This window comes from Rhinoraja longicauda, chromosome 41 (assembly GCF_053455715.1).
Source record: "Rhinoraja longicauda isolate Sanriku21f chromosome 41, sRhiLon1.1, whole genome shotgun sequence".
Taxonomy (NCBI): Eukaryota; Metazoa; Chordata; class Chondrichthyes; order Rajiformes; family Arhynchobatidae; genus Rhinoraja; species Rhinoraja longicauda.
The window spans coordinates 7,876,151-7,893,486 of NC_135993.1; the positions used below are offsets into that span (position 1 = coordinate 7,876,151).

The following is a 17,336-nucleotide window of genomic DNA, read 5'->3' on the forward strand; positions in this document are numbered from 1 at the left end:
TGGTACAAATCGAAGGTATTTATTCTCAAAACGCTGGAGTACCTCAGAAGGCAGTGGAGGCCAATTCTCTGACTGCATTCAAGAGAGAGCTGGATAGAGCTCTTAAGGATAGCGGAGTCAGGGGGTATGGGGAGAAGGCAGGAACGGGGTACTGATTGAGAATGATCAGCCATGATCACATTGAATAGCGGTGCTGGCTCGAAGGGCCGAATGGCCTCCTCCTGCACCTATTGTCTATTGTCTATTGTAACTCAGCAGGTCAGGTGCTCGAAGGGCCGAATGGCCTCCTCCTGCACCTATTGTCTATTGTCTATTGTAACTCAGCAGGTCAGGTGCTCGAAGGGCCGAATGGCCTCCTCCTGCACCTATTGTCTATTGTCTATTATAACTCAGCAGGTCAGGCAGCATCTCAGGAGAGAAGGAATGGGTGACGTTTCGGGCCGAGACCCTTCTTCAGACTGATGACATTGACCATTCACTGTGATCATGGCTGATCATTCTCAATCAGTGCCCCGTTCCTGCCCTCTCCCCATACCCCCCTGACTCCGCTTTCCTGACTGTAACGGCCGAGTTGATACGAAGTGGAAGGCCTCTGTGACATCACTGTGCAGGCCCATGGAACATCATTGTGGTGTCATATCCTTAACAACAAGGCATTTGGAGACCTTACCCAGGTTGTTTTCTTTCATCTTTGTGTCGGAACCCCCGGTCCACACCACGGCGATCCGAGGCACCGCAAGGACGATGCGCTCCTCCACCGGTGCCTGAGCCTCGGGAGGGGGGCCTGCGGCAATGGACGTTCCTCACGAAGCTCTGGCCAAGGAGTTGTCATGCCCCGTGTGCCTGGAGCTGTTCACCCCTCCTGTCCTGGAGCTGCCCTGCGGCCACAACTACTGCAAGCAATGCATTGAGGCCACCCTCTTCTCCCAGAACTGTACCCACGTGAACGGTCACTTCTACTGCCCCATGTGCAGAAAAGTAGGAGGAGAAACGTTATTTTTAGATCACAATTTAGAGCCGCTGGTAGCACGTGTGCCGCCGACTGAGAAGGGCGTGTGTCCGCATGCTGCCAGACAACAAAATCGTAGGCAGATTCTATGGAGCGGGTTGGCCGCACTTTGAGTTGGGTCTGAAGAAGGGTCCTGACCCAGAAAACAATGTCAGATTGGGGATGGGGGAGGGGGGGGGGGGAGGGGTTGAAGTGCTGAGCCTCCGGGAGATCAGGAGGAGGTTAAGATAGACTGAGCGGAGGCGTTCAGCGAAACCGCCACCGAGCCTGCGCTGGGTCTCTCCGATGTAGAGAAGTTGACACCTGGAACAACGGATGCAGTAGATGGGGTTGGAGTGTCAGATTGGGAATGGGAGGGGGAGTTGAAGTGCTGAGCCACCGGGAGATCAGGTAGGTTAAAACATCAGATTGGGGATGGGAGGGGGAGTTGAAGTGCTGAGCCACCGGGAGATCAGGTAGGTTAAGACGTCAGATTGGGGATGGGAGGGGGAGTTGAAGTGCTGAGCCACCGGGAGATCACGTAGGTTCAGACGTCAGATTGGGGATGGGAGGGGGAGTTGAAGTGCTGAGCCACCGGGAGATCAGGTAGGTTAAAACATCAGATTGGGGATGGGAGGGGGAGTTGAAGTGCTGATTCACCGGGAGATCAGGTAGGTTAAGACGTCAGATTGGGGATGGGAGGGGGAGTTGAAGTGCTGAGCCACCGGGAGATCAGGTAGGTTAAAACATCAGATTGGGAATGGGAGGGGGAGTTGAAGTGCTGAGCCACCGGGAGATCAGGTAGGTTAAGACGTCAGATTGGGAATGGGAGGGGGAGTTGAAATGCTGAGCCGCAGACTGGCCCATTTCCCCCACAGATGCTGATTGACCCCACCAATATGTCCCAGCGGTTTGCCTTTTTACTCCAGATTCCAGCATAGATTCGAGGGAATGAGCTACGGGGAGAGGTTGGGCAGACTTGGATTGTCTTCTCTGGAACGCCAGAGCTTGAGGGGAGACCTAATATAAAGTATATCAAATGATGGAAGTCACAGATAAGGTAGACAGTCAGAACCTTTTTTCCCCCAGGATTTACGCAGAGAGTGGTGGGTGCCTTGGTTAGTGGTTGAGGCAGATATTGTAGTGGCATTTAAGAGGCTTTTGGATAGGCACATGGATGTGTATGTAATGGAGGGATGTAAAGCTGAGGCTCAATAAGGCGCTGGTCAGGCCACATTTGGAATACTGCGAGCAGTTTTGGGTACCATGTCTGAGGAAGGATGTGCTGGCTCTGGAGAGGGTCCAGAGGAAGTTTACAAGAATGATCCCAGGAATGAGTGGGTTAATATATGATGTGCGTTTGAAAGCACTGGGCCTGTACTCGCTGGAGTTCAGAAGAATGATGGGGGAGACCTCATTGAAACGTACAGAATAGTGAAAGGCCTGGGTAGAGTGGATGTGGAGAGGATGTTTCCACCAGCGGGAGAGTCGAGGACTAGAGGGCACAGCCTCAGAATTAAAGGACGTTCTTTTAAGAAGGAGATGAGGAGGAATTTCTTTAGTCAGAGGGTGGTGAATCTGTGGAATTATTTGCCACAGAAGGCAGTGGAGCCAAAAGTCGGTGGATATATTTAAGGTACATTATTATTTCGTGTCATCACACAACTGTTTGCCAATAGCGAACAAATTTTAGTACCACGTGGTTGGCCTCTGCGAGATCCTTTACAGTGCGTATGTCATGCAGCATGTCACAGCTCAGGAGGTGTTCCTTGGTCTGGAACTATGGTACGGTGCAGAGAGATAGATTCTTGATTAGTACGGGAGCCAGAGGTTATGGGGAGAAGGCGGAAGAATGGGGTTAGGAGGAAGAGATAGACCAGCCATGATTGAATGGGGGAGTAGACTTGATGGGCCGAATGGCCTAATTCTACTCCTATCACTTATGATCTGATGTTCTTATGAGATAGGTTATTTGCAGGTAGATATGAGATGGTCTTAGCGTTATGTCCGGCACAGACACTGTGAGCCAACGGGCCTCTTCATGTGCAGGAGAAAAACGGCAGATGCTGGTTAAAATCGAAGGTAGACACACAATGCTTGAGTAACTCAGCGGGTCAGGCAGCATCTCGGGAGAGAAGGAATGGTTGACGTTTCGGGTCGGGCCTGTTCATGTGCTGTATCCTAGGTGTAGCCTCTAAATGGTGGAGTGCTGCTCCGCCCAACGTGTTGTGATTTTAGAGAGAGCTCTCTTGCAGTTGCATTTAATTGCTTTGAACACATGAGGCTTAATCCTGGGCTTCTGCCCAATGGTGGTCGTTCAAGTCCACATGCGTGAAGCAGGTTGTCTTGTTATATGGGAGCTAGCTTGCTTTTCTGTGCGGAGATTGGCTGGCAACATGTCGAGCGTGGTGGCGCTGCTAATAGAGCTGCTGCCCCACAGCGCCGGAGACCCGGTTCGATCCCGACCCTGGACGCTTCAATTCCCCCCCCACATCCCAAAGACGTGCGGTGTTGCAGGTTAATCGGCCCCCTGTAAAACTGCCCCTTGTGTGCAGGGAGTGGGTGCAGAAGTGGGATACATAGAACAAGGGTGAAGGGGTGATCGATCATTGGTCAGCATGGACTCGGGGGGCCGAAGGGCCTCTTTCCATGCTGTATCTGTAAACTGAACTAACTGTGAGCCCAAATTAATTAGCACATGTCAATTAATTTAACCTGGTAAGGGAAGAAGTGCAAGGCATGATGAGAATACAAGCCTCTATTGGGATTTGGTTCTGGTTTTAAACCAAAATTCACCAAAAGAATCTTCTGTTATTTACGCAGTGTGCAAATGGGCTGAGATGGGCTGTGGTTTACGGAGAGATTGGATCTCCCGAGACCTGCAGTGATCAGAGTTTGGAAGAATGAAAATAGATCTATCATGGAACATATGTGTCAAGCTGGATGCAAGGAGGATATATATATATATATTTGTATGTGTGTATGTGTATATATATATATATATATATATATATATGTGTGTGTATGTGTGTGTGTGTGTGTGTATATATATATGTGAGAGAGAGAGAGAGAGAGAGAGAGAGAGAGAGAGAGAGAGAGAGAGAGAGAGAGAGAGAGAGAGAGAGAGAGAGACAGACAGACAGACAGATATATTCACAAAATGCTGGAGTAACTCAGCAGGTCAGGCAGCATCTCGGGAGAGAAGGAATGGGTGACGTTTCGGGTCGAGACCCTTCTTCAGACTGATGTCGGGGGTGGGACAAAGGAAGGATATAGGTGGAGACAGGAAGATAGAGGGAGATCTGGGAAGGAGGAGGGGAAGGGAGGGACAGAGGATAGATAGATAGATAGATAGATAGATAGATAGATAGATAGACAGATAGATAATCTTATTTGACCTATAGGGATGACTTGGACTCCATTTGACCTATAGGGATGACTTGGACTCCAACGTGTCAAAATTAGTCGCTAGCACAGAAATACAGCAAGAAAGTGGGGTGAGTGCAAATGGGCTCCAAGGTTCCACACTGGGGAACGTGATGAGACTTGAAGCTAGCCCATGCTTTTGCCCTGGCAGTGTGTGCCAGCGTGGCGCGCCGATACCGTTAAAAACTTCAATGCCATTATTTCATTTTCCCAGCAAATGTGACACGCACGTGTATTAATTGTGACTGTCGGTATCTTTATGTCTGCAAAACAAAGACAATGACAAAAGTGTTTCATGCAGAAAAGAACCGTGCTCTATTTGAAAGGCAAAGAAATGATATAAGCAGGAAGACAATACATGATTACAATCATGAGCCATTTACAGCGTTAAGGGAATAACGTTCAGTGCAAGGTAAAGCCAGCAAAGCCCGACCAAGGATAGTCCGAGGGTCACCAAAGATAGTAGTTCAGCACTGCTCTCTGGTTGTGGTGGGATGGTTCAGTTGCCTGATAACAGTTGGGAAGAAACTGTCCCTGAATCTGAAGATTAAATGGTACGTTTCAAAATGTATTGATTGGACAGAACTTTAAAAGAAAAGCAAGGCGGGGTACAGGGATAAATGGACAATATTGTCCAATTATCCAGCCATATGAACAACAATTGCCCTGCACTGGTAATGTGGCTGATCTGGTGAGATTGAATGTAAGGCTTACGCAATGTGTACCTTTCAAATCCGCTGGTAATTATAAAGGCAATTAAGTACTTTTTGAGGTGAAGTCAAAGCAGGAAACATGCCAGCAGGCTCGACAAAGAGAACTGGGAGAAAGGTAATCCAATATTTCCTCTGCCCCTTTCCCAATTAGTGTGTCGGAAGGAACTGATGCTGATTTAGACCAAAGATAGACACAGAATGCTGGAGTAACTCAGCGGGACAAGGCAGCAACTCTGGAGAGAAGGAGTGGGAGACGTTTCGGGTCGAGACCCTTCTTCAGACTGGTGACTGAGAACTGACTGAGAACTGACATCAGTCTGAAGAAGGGTCTCGACCCTAAACGTCACCCATTCCTTCTCTCCAGAGATGCTGCCTGTCCCGCTGAGTTACTCCAGCATTTTGTGTCTATCTTTCCTAATTAGTGCGACGCGGACTTACATGTTCTCCGGTGATCTGAGTTGAGTTGCCATTCGGCCCTTCGAGCCAGCACTGCCATTCATTGTGATCATGGCTGATGGTCCCCAATCAATAACCCGTGCCTGCCTTCTCCCTATATCCCTTGATTGCACTAGCCCCTAGAACTCTATTTAACTCTTTCTAAAATCCATCCAGTGATTTGGCTTCCACTGCCCTCTGTGGCAGAGAATTCCACAAATTCACAACACTCTGGGTGAAAAAGTTTTTTCTCACCTCAGTTTTAAATGGCCTCCCCTTTATTCTAAGACTGTGGCCCCTGGTTCTGGTCTCACCCAACATTGGGAACATTTTTTCTGCATCTAGCTTGTCCAGTCCTTTTATAATTTTATATGTTTCTATAAGATCCCCTCTCATCCTTCTAAACTCCAGTGAATACAAGCCTAGTCTTTTCAATCTTTCCTCGTATGTCAGTCCCGCCATCCCAGGGATCAATCTCGTGAACCTACGCTGCACTGCCTCAATTACAAGGATGTCCTTCCTCAAATTAGGAGACCAAAACTGTACACAATACTCCAGAAGTGGTCTTACCAGGGCCCTTTCCAACTGCAGAAGGACCTCTTTACTCCTATACTGAAATCCTCTTGTTGTGAAGGCCAACATTCCATTAGCTTTCTTCACTGCCTGCTGTACCTGCACGCCAACTTTCAGTGACTGGTCTCGCTGCACCTCCCCCTTACCTAACCTAACTCCATTTATTGCCACGCGTACCGAGGTACAATGAAAGGCTTTGAAAGCGCAGAGGAAGAATGGGTTCTGTTTCTCATGAAACATAGCACCCGCAACAGCACTGCAATCCCCGGTCCTGCACTCAGACTCTGCACCAAATTAAGGGCTTGGGCCTCTATAGTTAACGAAGTAGGTCAGGACAGCACGGTGGCACAGCGGTAGAGGTGCTGCCTTACAGCGCTTGCAGCACCGGAGACCCGGGTTCGATCCCGACCACGGGTGCCGTCTGTACGGAGTTTGTACGCACTCCCCGTGACCTGCGTGGGTTTTCTCCGAGATCTTCTCTTCCCTCCCACACTCCAAAGACGTGCAGGTTTGTAGGTTAATTGGCTTGGTATAAATGTGAATTGTCCCCAGTGTGTGTGGGATAGTGTTAGTGTGCGGGGATCGCTGGTCGGTGCAGACTCAGTGGGCTGAAGGGCCGGTTTCCGCGCTGTACCTCTAAACTAAACTATAACTAAATAATCTGCTGCCATCTGCCAAGAACTGAGGCAGATGTTCGAGTAGGCGGTCCACAACACACAGCAGGAATTCATCCCGATTAGAAAGAGGGATTCCATGGGAATAATCTAAGATTGACAATGCAGCTCAGGAATAATGTTAAAACTGAAAAGTCGAGCGGACAAATTGGCAAGGCCAGAGGAATGGGGAATTTTTAGGGTGGAATTTTTAGCGATGGAATAAACAGCTTAGAAGAGACAAGAAGGGAGAAAACCTATTTTGAAAGATAACTTGCATATAAAATCCAAGCAAACTGGAAGTCTTTCCAGGGAGGGGTCTTCTTCTTATCGAGTCCCCAAGATTAGAAATTGGTAAATAGGAAGGTGACTAAGATAGGTATGCACCTCTTGAGAATGAAGCTGGTGAATTAATATTTTGATATTTTAATACTTTGATATTCTGATATTATACATTTTAATATTTTGACATTCAGATAACCTACCTCTCAAAGGTAGGTATGGGACCTGTTGAGAACGAGGCTGGTGAATTAATAACGGGAGACACAGAAATGGCAGATATGGTAAATTGATTTATTGGTCACAATGTGAATACCCCGAGATGAATCAATTCCAAATTGCAAGGGGGGGGGCGGGGGGGGGGGGGGGGGGGCTTGTGAAAACCCGAAACGCAAGGGATAAAATATTAGAGCAACTCCCAGGACTAAAAGCAGGCACCTATTGGCCAGCCTACAAAGGATTCAATGGAAGTGCAGAAATAATGGATCCATTTTTTTAAAACGTATTAATTTCCAGGAGGGTGTCAGAAGATTGGAAATAATCTCTCCCTTGTTGATAAAGCAAGATACGCAGAAGATGAGGCCAATTATCCGACAGGCTAATTGGTTCAGATAGAGAGTGGCGTAGATACAAGGAATTACAGGGATCGCAAAATGCCGGAGTAACTCAGCGGGTCAGGCAGCATCTAGAAGAGAGGGAATGGGTGACGTTTCGGGTCGAGACCCTTCTTCAGACTGAAGAATCTGTACCAGCATCTGCAGTTATTTTCCTACACAAGGAATTACAGGTGCTGGTTTAGAGAAAAAAAAGACACAAAGTGATGGAGTAACTCAAAGAGTCAGGCAGCGTCTCTGGAGAACATGGATAGATGACGTTTTGGGTCGGGGCCCCTGTACAGACTGATTCTGGTGGAATGGACTGTAGGGTGGGTTTGCACACTCAATCCCTGTGACCTAGTGGGTTTTCTCCGGGTGCTCCGGCTTCCTCCCACATCCCAAAGGCGTGCAGGTTTCTAGGTTGATTGGCCTGTTTAAAATTGCCCCTGGTGGGCAGGGAAAGGGGGGAACAAAGGTGGAACCGGGGCGATCGATGGTCGGGCGTGGAGGCAATAGACAATAGACAATAGACAATAGGTGCAGGAGGAGGCCATTCAGCCCTTCGAGCCAGCACCGCCATTCAATGCGAGCATGGCTGATCACTCTCAATCAGTACCCCGTTCCTGCCTTCTCCCCATACCCCCTCACTCCGCTATCCTTAAGAGCTCTATCCAGCTCTCTCTTGAAAGCATCCAACGAACTGGCCTCCACTGCCTTCTGAGGCAGAGAATTCCACACCTTCACCACTCTCTGACTGAAAAAGTTCTTCCTCATCTCCGTTCTAAATGGCCTACCCCTTATTCTTAAACTGTGGCCCCTTGTTCTGGACTCCCCCAACATTGGGAACATGTTTCCTGCCTCTAATGTGTCCAATCCCCTAATTATCTTATATGTTTCAATAAGATCCCCCCTCATCCTTCTACATTCCAGTGTATACAAGCCCAATCGCTCCAGCCTTTCAACATACGACAGTCCCGTCATTCCGGGAATTAACCTAGTGAGGCGGTGGGCTGATGGGGCCTGTTTCAAGGGCGAATCTCTAAACCGAGTGTCCGTCTCTCCCCTCCCCTCCCCCAGCTCACCTACCTGCGAGGAAGGGGCATCGCCATCCTGAAGCGCAACATCTTTGCGGAGAACGTGCTGGAGAAGTTCAAGCAGGAGCTGGAGATGATCTGCAACAAGGAGCAGACCCAGCAGACCCAGATGTGTGCGCAGCACGACGAGGAGCTGGTGAACCTGGTGAGAGAGAGAGAGTGGCTGAGCAAACGCCCCATCAGCAGCAACTCCACCAGTTACTGCGCTCCCAGTAACAACCCATCCACAGCCTTTGGCCTGTAAGGGGGCGGCACGGTGGCGCAGCGTTAGAACCGCTGCCTCACAGCGCCAGAGACCCCGGTTCGATCCCGACTGCGGGTGCTGTCCGTACGGAGTTCACCCCTTCTCCCCGTGACCTGCGTGGGTTTTCTCCGGGTGCTCCGGTCTCCTCCCACACTCCAAAGACGTGCAGGTTTGTAGGTTAACAATCTTCGGTAAAGATTGTAAATTGCCCCTAGTGTGTGTGTGTGGTGTGTAGGATAGTGTTAGTGTGCGGGAGTCACTGGTCAAGTCAGGCAAAGAGCGTTCTATCGTCAGATATCCCAGATAGAACAATGAACTTGCTTGTCGGCACGGACTCAGTGGGCCGAAGGGCCTGTTTCCGTGCTGGGTGTCCACAAAGTTTGAAAATTGTTGATGGTAGAAAGCTCAGTCTTGGTTACAGTGCCTTCAGCAGTCAAATAGCCGAAACTAAACCAAACTTCACTTGAGTCTCATGGGTGGATAAAAGTTGGTGAGAGATTTGGTGAGCCGGGGGGGCAGGAGGACTCTGGAGGTTTGCACATCTGGAGAATGAGGGTAGACCCTGAGTCACAGGACACCACACACACGCGCACACATGTGCACAAACACACACAAACACACGCACACGCACACACACACGCACACACAAAGACACCACACACAAATGCAAACACACACACACATACACAAAGGCACACGCACACGCACAAACACGCCACACACAAACGCAAACACACCACACACAAACAAACACACACACACACACACACATGCCACACACAAACAAACACACACACGCATGCACACACGGCACACACAAACGCAAACACACCACACACAAACAAACACACACACGCACGCACAGACACACCACACACCAACAAACACGCACACACACGCACAAACACACCACACACCAACAAACACACACACGCATGCACAAACACACCACACACAAATGCAAACCCACAAACAAACACACACACAAACACACACACACACACGCGCGCACACACACACACAGACACACACCACACCACACACAAAGACACACACAAAGACACACATGCACGCACAAACACGCCACACACAAACGCAAACACACACACACACACACACACACACACACACACACACACACACACACACACACACACACACACACACACACACACACACACACACACACACACACAGAGGCTGCCAAGGCACAGCAGGACGCCCTGGTCACGGGTTTGCACTCCCACCCTGAGGGTGGTACCCAGCCTCTGCTCGTTGGGTGGGCGAGTCCAGTTAACCCGTGAAATCCACCGTCACCAGGCATGTTTCAGCTGGGTTGGAGGCCTGTGTAGGTGTGCAGGAGTGAGGCACTGCTCGCTGAGATTCGCAGGGTTAGCCACGCTGACTCCTCAACCCCCACACTCTCTGCTGCTTCCACAGATGTGTCTGCAAGATGACATGCCCATCTGCAGCATCTGCAAACTTTTCGGGGACCACCAGTGTCACGACGTGGCCAAGCTGGCAGACATCTACCGGGAGAGGAAGAAGTGTTTCGCTGACGCCATGAAGTCTCTGAACACCAGGAATGAGAGTGTTTCCGGAACCATCCAGGTACGATACAATACAACCCCCTCCCCTGACCCTCAGTCTGAAGAAGGGTCTCGAGGAAGGATATTCTTGCTATTGAGGGCGTGCAGCGTAGGTTTACTAGGTTAATTCCCGGAATGGCGGGACTGTCATATGTTGAAAGACTGGAGCGACTAGGCTTGTATACACTGGAATTTAGAAGGATGAGAGGAGATCTTATCAAAAGGTATAAGATTATTAAGGGGTTGGACACGTTAGAGGCAGGAAACATGTTCCCGATGTTGGGGGAGTCCAGAACCTGGGGCCACAGTTTAAGAATAAGGGGTAGGCCATTTAGAACTGAGATGAGGAAAAACTTTTTCAGTCAGACAGTTGTGAATCTGTGGAATTCTGTGCCTCAGAAGGCAGTGGAGGCCAATTCTCTGAATGCATTCAAGAGAGAGCTAGATAGAGCTCTTAAGGATAGCGGAGTCAGGGGGTATGGGGAGAAGGCAGGAACGGGGTACTGATTGAGAATGATTAGCCATGATCACATTGAATGGCGGTGCTGGCTCGAAGGGCCGAATGGCCTCCTCCAGCACCTATTGTCTATTGTATATAACACAACAACATACGTGTAACATGAAATTAAAGGGACGAGTGGAAACTCCAGGATTGGGGATGTGCAAAGATTGGGGGGTGGTGGGGGGGGAAGGGGAGTCAGTCTACCCAATCACAGAAGGGGGGAGGAGTTGTACAGATTGATAGCCATGGGGGAAAAGGATCTCCTGTGGTGTTCCATGCTGCATAGGGGCATTGATCGGATAGTTTGTGGGAAACTCCCCCCCCCCCCCCCCCCAGTGAAGATGCCTCTTAACTTGTGAAAAAGGGATCATAAGGTGATAGGAGTAGAATTAGGCCATTCGGCCCATCAAGTCTGCTCTGCCATTCAATCGTGGCTAATCTATCTCTCCCTCCTGACCCCATTTTCCTGCCTTCTCCCCATATCTTTTGACACCCGGACTAATGGGAAATCTGTCTGTCCCTGCCTCTGTTTACAGGCTGTGCCTCTAAGCTAAAAACTCAATCTTGCTTCTTCTCCACCACCCACACCTCCTTAAAAACCCACACTACTTGGACGAAGCCAAATATGCCGGTCAAGAGTGATTCTGGTAGATTGGCTTAATCAGTCAGTGTATTGAGTATAGAAGTTGGGAAGTGATGTTGCAGTTGCACAAGACGTTGGTGAGGCCATATTTCGAGTATCATGTTCGGTTTTGATCCACCCAGCTGTCACCCGGACTGGTCTTCCCCTCCCCATGTACCAAGGCAGTTCACCTTCAACCATGCAATTAAAGGACGTTCCTTTAGGAAGGAGATGAGGAGGAATTTCTTTAGTCACAGTGTAGTGAATCTATGGAATTCTTTGCCACACAAGGCTGTGGAGGCCAAGTCAGTGGACGCTTTTAAGTCAGAGATAGATGGATTCTTGACTGGTACGGGTGTCGGGGGTTATGGGGAGAAGGCAGGAGAATGGGGTTAGGAGGGAGAGATAGATCAGCCAGGATTGGATGGCGGAGTGGACATGATGGGCCGAATGGCCCAATTCTGCTCCTATCACTAATGACCTAATGACCGACCATGATAGGGTTGCCAACTGTCCCGTATTAGCCGGGACATCCCATATTTTGGGCTAAATTGGTTTGTCCCTTACGGGACCGCCCTTGTCCCGTATTAGTAGGGTTGCCAACTTCCTCACTCCCAAATAAGGGACAAAGGGTGATGTCACCGCTCCGAGCCCTACCTGACCTCACCCAGCCAGCGGCCACGTGCTCCCGCTCCACCAACGGCAGCCGCCCGGGCCGGGAGGCGGGTTGCTATGCAACCTCCATTAGGTGGTGCCCGGGCCTACACTGTCTGGGACTGCTGCAGCCCCCGGGCCTACAGTGTCTGGGCCTAAAGTGTCTGGGCCTACAGTGTCCAGGCCTAAAGGGTCCGGGCCTACAGTGTCCGGGCCTACACTGTCCGGGCCTACAGTGTCCGGGCCTACAGTGTCCGGGCCTACAGTGTCCGGGCCTACAGTGTCCGGGCCTACAGTGTCCGGGCCTACAGGGCTACCCGGGCGGCCGCCATTGGTGGAGCGGGAGCACATGGCCGCTGGCTGGGCGAGGTCACGTGGAGCGTGGGGGGGGCGGTGACGTCACATTGTCCCGTCTTTGGGAGCGAGGGAGCTGGCGGCCCGAGACCACGAGCTGGTTGAAAGACTGGAGCGACTAGGCTTGTATACACTGGAATATAGAAGGATGAGAGGGGACCTTATCGAAACTATACTATACTATACTATACACATACAGCCGGAAACAGGCCTTTTCGGCCCACCAAGTCCGTGCCGCCCAGCGATCCCCGTACATTAACACTATCCTACACACACTAGGGACAATTTTTACATTTACCCAGCCAATTAACATATAAGATTATTAAGGGGTTGGACACGTTAGAGGCAGGAAACATGTTCCCAATGTTGGGGGAGTCCAGAACCAGGGGCCACACAGTTTAAGAATAAGGGGTAGGCCATTTAGAACGAAGATGAGGAAAAACTTTTTTCAGTCAGAGAGTTGTGAATCTGTGGAATTCTCTGCCTCAGAAGGCAGTGGAGGCCAATTCTCTGAATGCATTCACGAGAGAGCTAGATAGAGCTCTTAAGGATAGCGGAGTCAGGGGGTATGGGGAGAAGCCAGGAACGGGGTACTGATTGAGAATGATCAGCTATGATCACATTGAATGGTGGTGCTGGCTCGAAGGGCCGAATGGCCTCCTCCTGCACCTATTGTCTATTCATGTTCTTCAGAGATGTGCAGGAAGGAACTGCAGGTGCTGGTTTACACCAAAGATCAACACAAAGTGCTGATAGACAATAGACAATAGGTGCAGGAGGAGGCCATTCGGCCCTTCGAGCCAGCACCGCCATTCAACGTGATCACGGCTGATCATTCGATAAGATCCCCTTCTCATCCTTCTATTGTTTAACTCTGCTCTGCCCCAGCAGGAAATTGAGAAGCAGATAAACGACACGGTGTCTTCGTGCAAGGACGCCAAGACCATGATAGACGTGGTGGGAGCGACGCTGCTGAGGCACCTGAAGTCCAAGATCAACGCCCTCAAGATGGAGGTGGACAGCGAGCGGGTGCAGAAGATCGAGAGGCTGCAGGAGGTTCTGGCCGCCCTCCACGGGCCCTCGCAGCTCTACCTGGCCATGAAGCGGCTGCTGGACTCCCACCTGAACGCCGCGCACTTCCTGAAGGAGGAGAAGGCTCTACGGGCGGAGGCAGGGAAGCTGGCCCAGGAGCTCCCCCCGCAGGTCCCGGAGGAGGGCTGCATCTCGGTGGCCCGCTACTTCAAGGAGCTGGTCAAGGGCATCGACATGAAAGACTTCAGCTTCTCCGGGGTCAGCACCATCCCGCCCAAGAGTGGCGAGGAGATTGGGGCCTGGGTGTCCGCCTGCTCCACCCTCAGCTCCTCCCCGGCCGACGACCTGGACCAGGTCATCCACCAAATCATGTACAACCTGGGCTTCAAGAGCAGCTGGGCCGAAGAGTACGAAGAGTATGAATCCTTCCTAGCGACCCCTAGCACATCGCACTGCATGAACGGGCCTCAGGAGATGGATGGGATGCCAGGGGAGAGGACAGACTTGTAATCAAATCTACAGCATGTGTATCTTTTATCACTAATAAAGACCCTATGTATTATTCTGAAGATTGCAGATTCAATAGACAATAAACAATAGACAATTTTTTAGATTTAGATTTAGAGATACAGCACAGAAACAGGCCCTTCGGCCCACCGGGTCCGCGCCGCCCAGCGATCCCCGCACATTAACACTAGGGACAATTTTTACATTTGCCCAGCCAATTAACCTACATACCTGAAGGGTCTCGACCCGAAACGTCACCCATTCCTTCTCTCCTGAGATGCTGCCTGACCTGCTGAGTTACTCCAGCATTTTGTGAATACAAACCTGTACGTCTTTGGAGTGTGGGAGGAAACCGAAGATCTTGGAGAAAACCCACGCAGGTCACGGGGAGAACGTACAAACTCCGTACAGACGGCGCCCGGAGTCGGGATCGAACATGAGTCTCCGGCGCTGCATTCGCTGTCAGGCAGCAACTCTACCGCTGCGCCACCGTGCCGCTCGAGACCACACCGCCATTCAATGTGATCATGGCTGATCATTCACAATCAGTACCCCGTTCCTGCCCTCTCCCCATAACCCCCCCTGACTCCACTGGGCGCTGTCTGTACGGAGTTTGTACGTTCTCACTGTGACCGGGTGGGTTTTCTCCGGGTGCTCCGGTTTCCCCCCACAGTCCAAGGTGCAGAGGTTTGTGGGTTAATTTGGCTTTGGGTAAAAATTGTAAATTGCCCCTCGCGTGTTGGATTGTGCTGATGTAAGCAGAAGGCTGGTCGGCGCGGACTCAGTGGGCCGAAGGGCCTGTTACCATGCAGTATCCCTGGGAAAATAACTGCAGATGCTGGTGCAAATTGAAGGTAGACACAAAGTGCTGGAGTAACTCAGCAGGTCAGGCAGCATCTCGGGAGAGAAGGAATGGGTGACGTTTCGGGTCGAGACCCTTCTTCAGACTGAATGATTTGAGAATGAATCAGATTCAAACCACAGTCTTTGTGCTGGGTGGGGGTGGGGGTGGGGGTGGGGTGGGGGTGGGGGTGGGGGTGGGGGTGGGGGTGGGGTGGGGGTGGGGGTGGGGGTGGGGGTGGGGGTGGGGGTGGGGGTGGGGGTGGGGGTGGGGGTGAGGGTGGGGGTGGGGGGGAGCCTGTGCTTTTCTGAAGCCCTGAAGGGGTTAATTGCACGTGGGGGTCTCTAAAAAAACAGCCACTGTTAATATGCAGCGAAGAAATCTGCAGACGCTGAAGAAGGGTCTCGACCCGAAACGTCACCCATTCCTTCTCTCCAGAGATGCTGCCTGACCTGCTGAGTCACTCCACCATTTTGTGTCTTCCTTCATGCTGTATCTAAACTACACCGCACCGCACTACACTACACGACACTACACTGCACTACAATAGACAATAGACAATAGACAATAGGTGCAGGAGTAGGCCATTCGGCCCTTCGAGCCAGCACCGCCATTCAATGTGATCATGGCTGATCATTCTCAATCAGTACCCCGTTCCTGCTTTCTCCCCATACCCCCTGACTCCGCTATCCTTAAGAGCTCTATCTAGCTCTCTCTTGAATGTATTCAGAGAATTGGCCTCCACTGCCCTCTGAGGCAGAGAATTCCACAGATTCACAACTCTCTGACTAAAAAAGTTGTTCCTCATCTCTGTTCTAAATGGCCTACCCCTTATTCTTAAACTGTGGCCCCTGGTTCTGGACTCCCCCAACATTGGGAACATGTTTCCTGCCTCTAACATGTCCAACCCCTTAATAATCTTATACGTTTCGATAAGATCCCCTCTCATCCTTCTAAATTCCAGTGTATACAAACCTAGTCGCTCCAGTCTTTCAAAATATGACAGTCCCGCCATTCCGGGAATTAACCTAGTAAACCTACGCTGCACACCCTCAATAGCAAGAATATCCTTCCTCAAATTTGGAGACCAAAACTGCACACAGTACTCCAGGTGCGGTCTCACCAGGGCCCTGTACAACTGCAGAAGGACCTCTTTGCTCCTATACTCAACTCCTCTTGTTATGAATGCCAACATTCCATTGGCTTTCTTCACTGCCTGCTGTACCTGCATGCTTCCTTTCAGTGACTGATGCACTAAGACACCCAGATCTCGTTGTACGTCCCCTTTTCCTAACTTGACACCATTCAGATAATACTCTGCCTTCCTATTCTTACCACCAATGTGGATAACAATAGACAATAGACAATAGACAATAGGTGCAGGAGTAGGCCATTCAGCCCTTCAAGCCAGCACCGCCATTCAATGCGATCATGGCTGATCACTATCAATCAGTACCCCGTTCCTGCCTTCTCCCCATACCCCCTCACTCCGCTATCCTTAAGAGCTCTATCCAGCTCTCTCTTGAAAGCATCCAACGAACTGGCCTCCACTGCCTTCTGAGGCAGAGAATTCCACACCTTCACCACCCTCTGACTGAAAAAGTTCTTCCTCATCTCCGTTCTAAATGGCCTACCCCTTATTCTCAAACTGTGGCCCCTTGTTCTGGACTCCCCCAACATTGGGAACATGTTATCTGCCTCTAATGTGTCCAATCCCCTAATTATCTTATATGTTTCAATAAGATCCCCCCTCATCCTTCTAAATTCCAGTGTATACAAGCCCAATCGCTCCAGCCTTTCAACATACGACAGTCCCGCCATTCCGGGAATTAATCTAGTGAACCTACGCTGCACGCCCTCCATAGCAAGAATATCCTTCCTCAAATTTGGAGACCAAAACTGCACACAGTACTCCAGGTGCGGTCTCACCAGGGCCCGGTACAACTGTAGAAGGACCTCTTTGCTCCTATACTCAACTCCTCTTGTTACGAAGGCCAACATTCCATTGGCTTTCTTCACTGCCTGCTGAACCTGCATGCTTCCTTTCATTGACTGATGCACTAGGACACCCAGATCTCGTTGAACTCCCCCTCCTCCTAACTTGACACCATTCAGATAATAATCTGCCTTTCTATTCTTACTTCCAAAGTGAATAACCTCACACTTATCTACATTAAACTGCATCTGCCATGTATCCGCCCACTCACACAACCTGTCCAGGTCACCCTGCAGCC

General features: G+C 50.4%; 1 protein-coding gene across 1 annotated transcript; it reads left to right on the forward strand.

Moving 5' to 3' along the window:
- Positions 1–792: 792 nt before the first annotated feature.
- On the forward strand, positions 793–14,264 carry LOC144611658 (tripartite motif-containing protein 54-like). The gene is made up of 5 exons (XM_078430856.1): positions 793–978; positions 7,265–7,351; positions 8,741–8,902; positions 10,442–10,612; positions 13,611–14,264. Exons 1-5 carry the CDS (start codon positions 793–795, stop codon positions 14,262–14,264), a joined length of 1,260 nt encoding a protein of 419 aa, XP_078286982.1.
- The last annotated feature ends 3,072 nt before the right edge of the window (positions 14,265–17,336 follow it).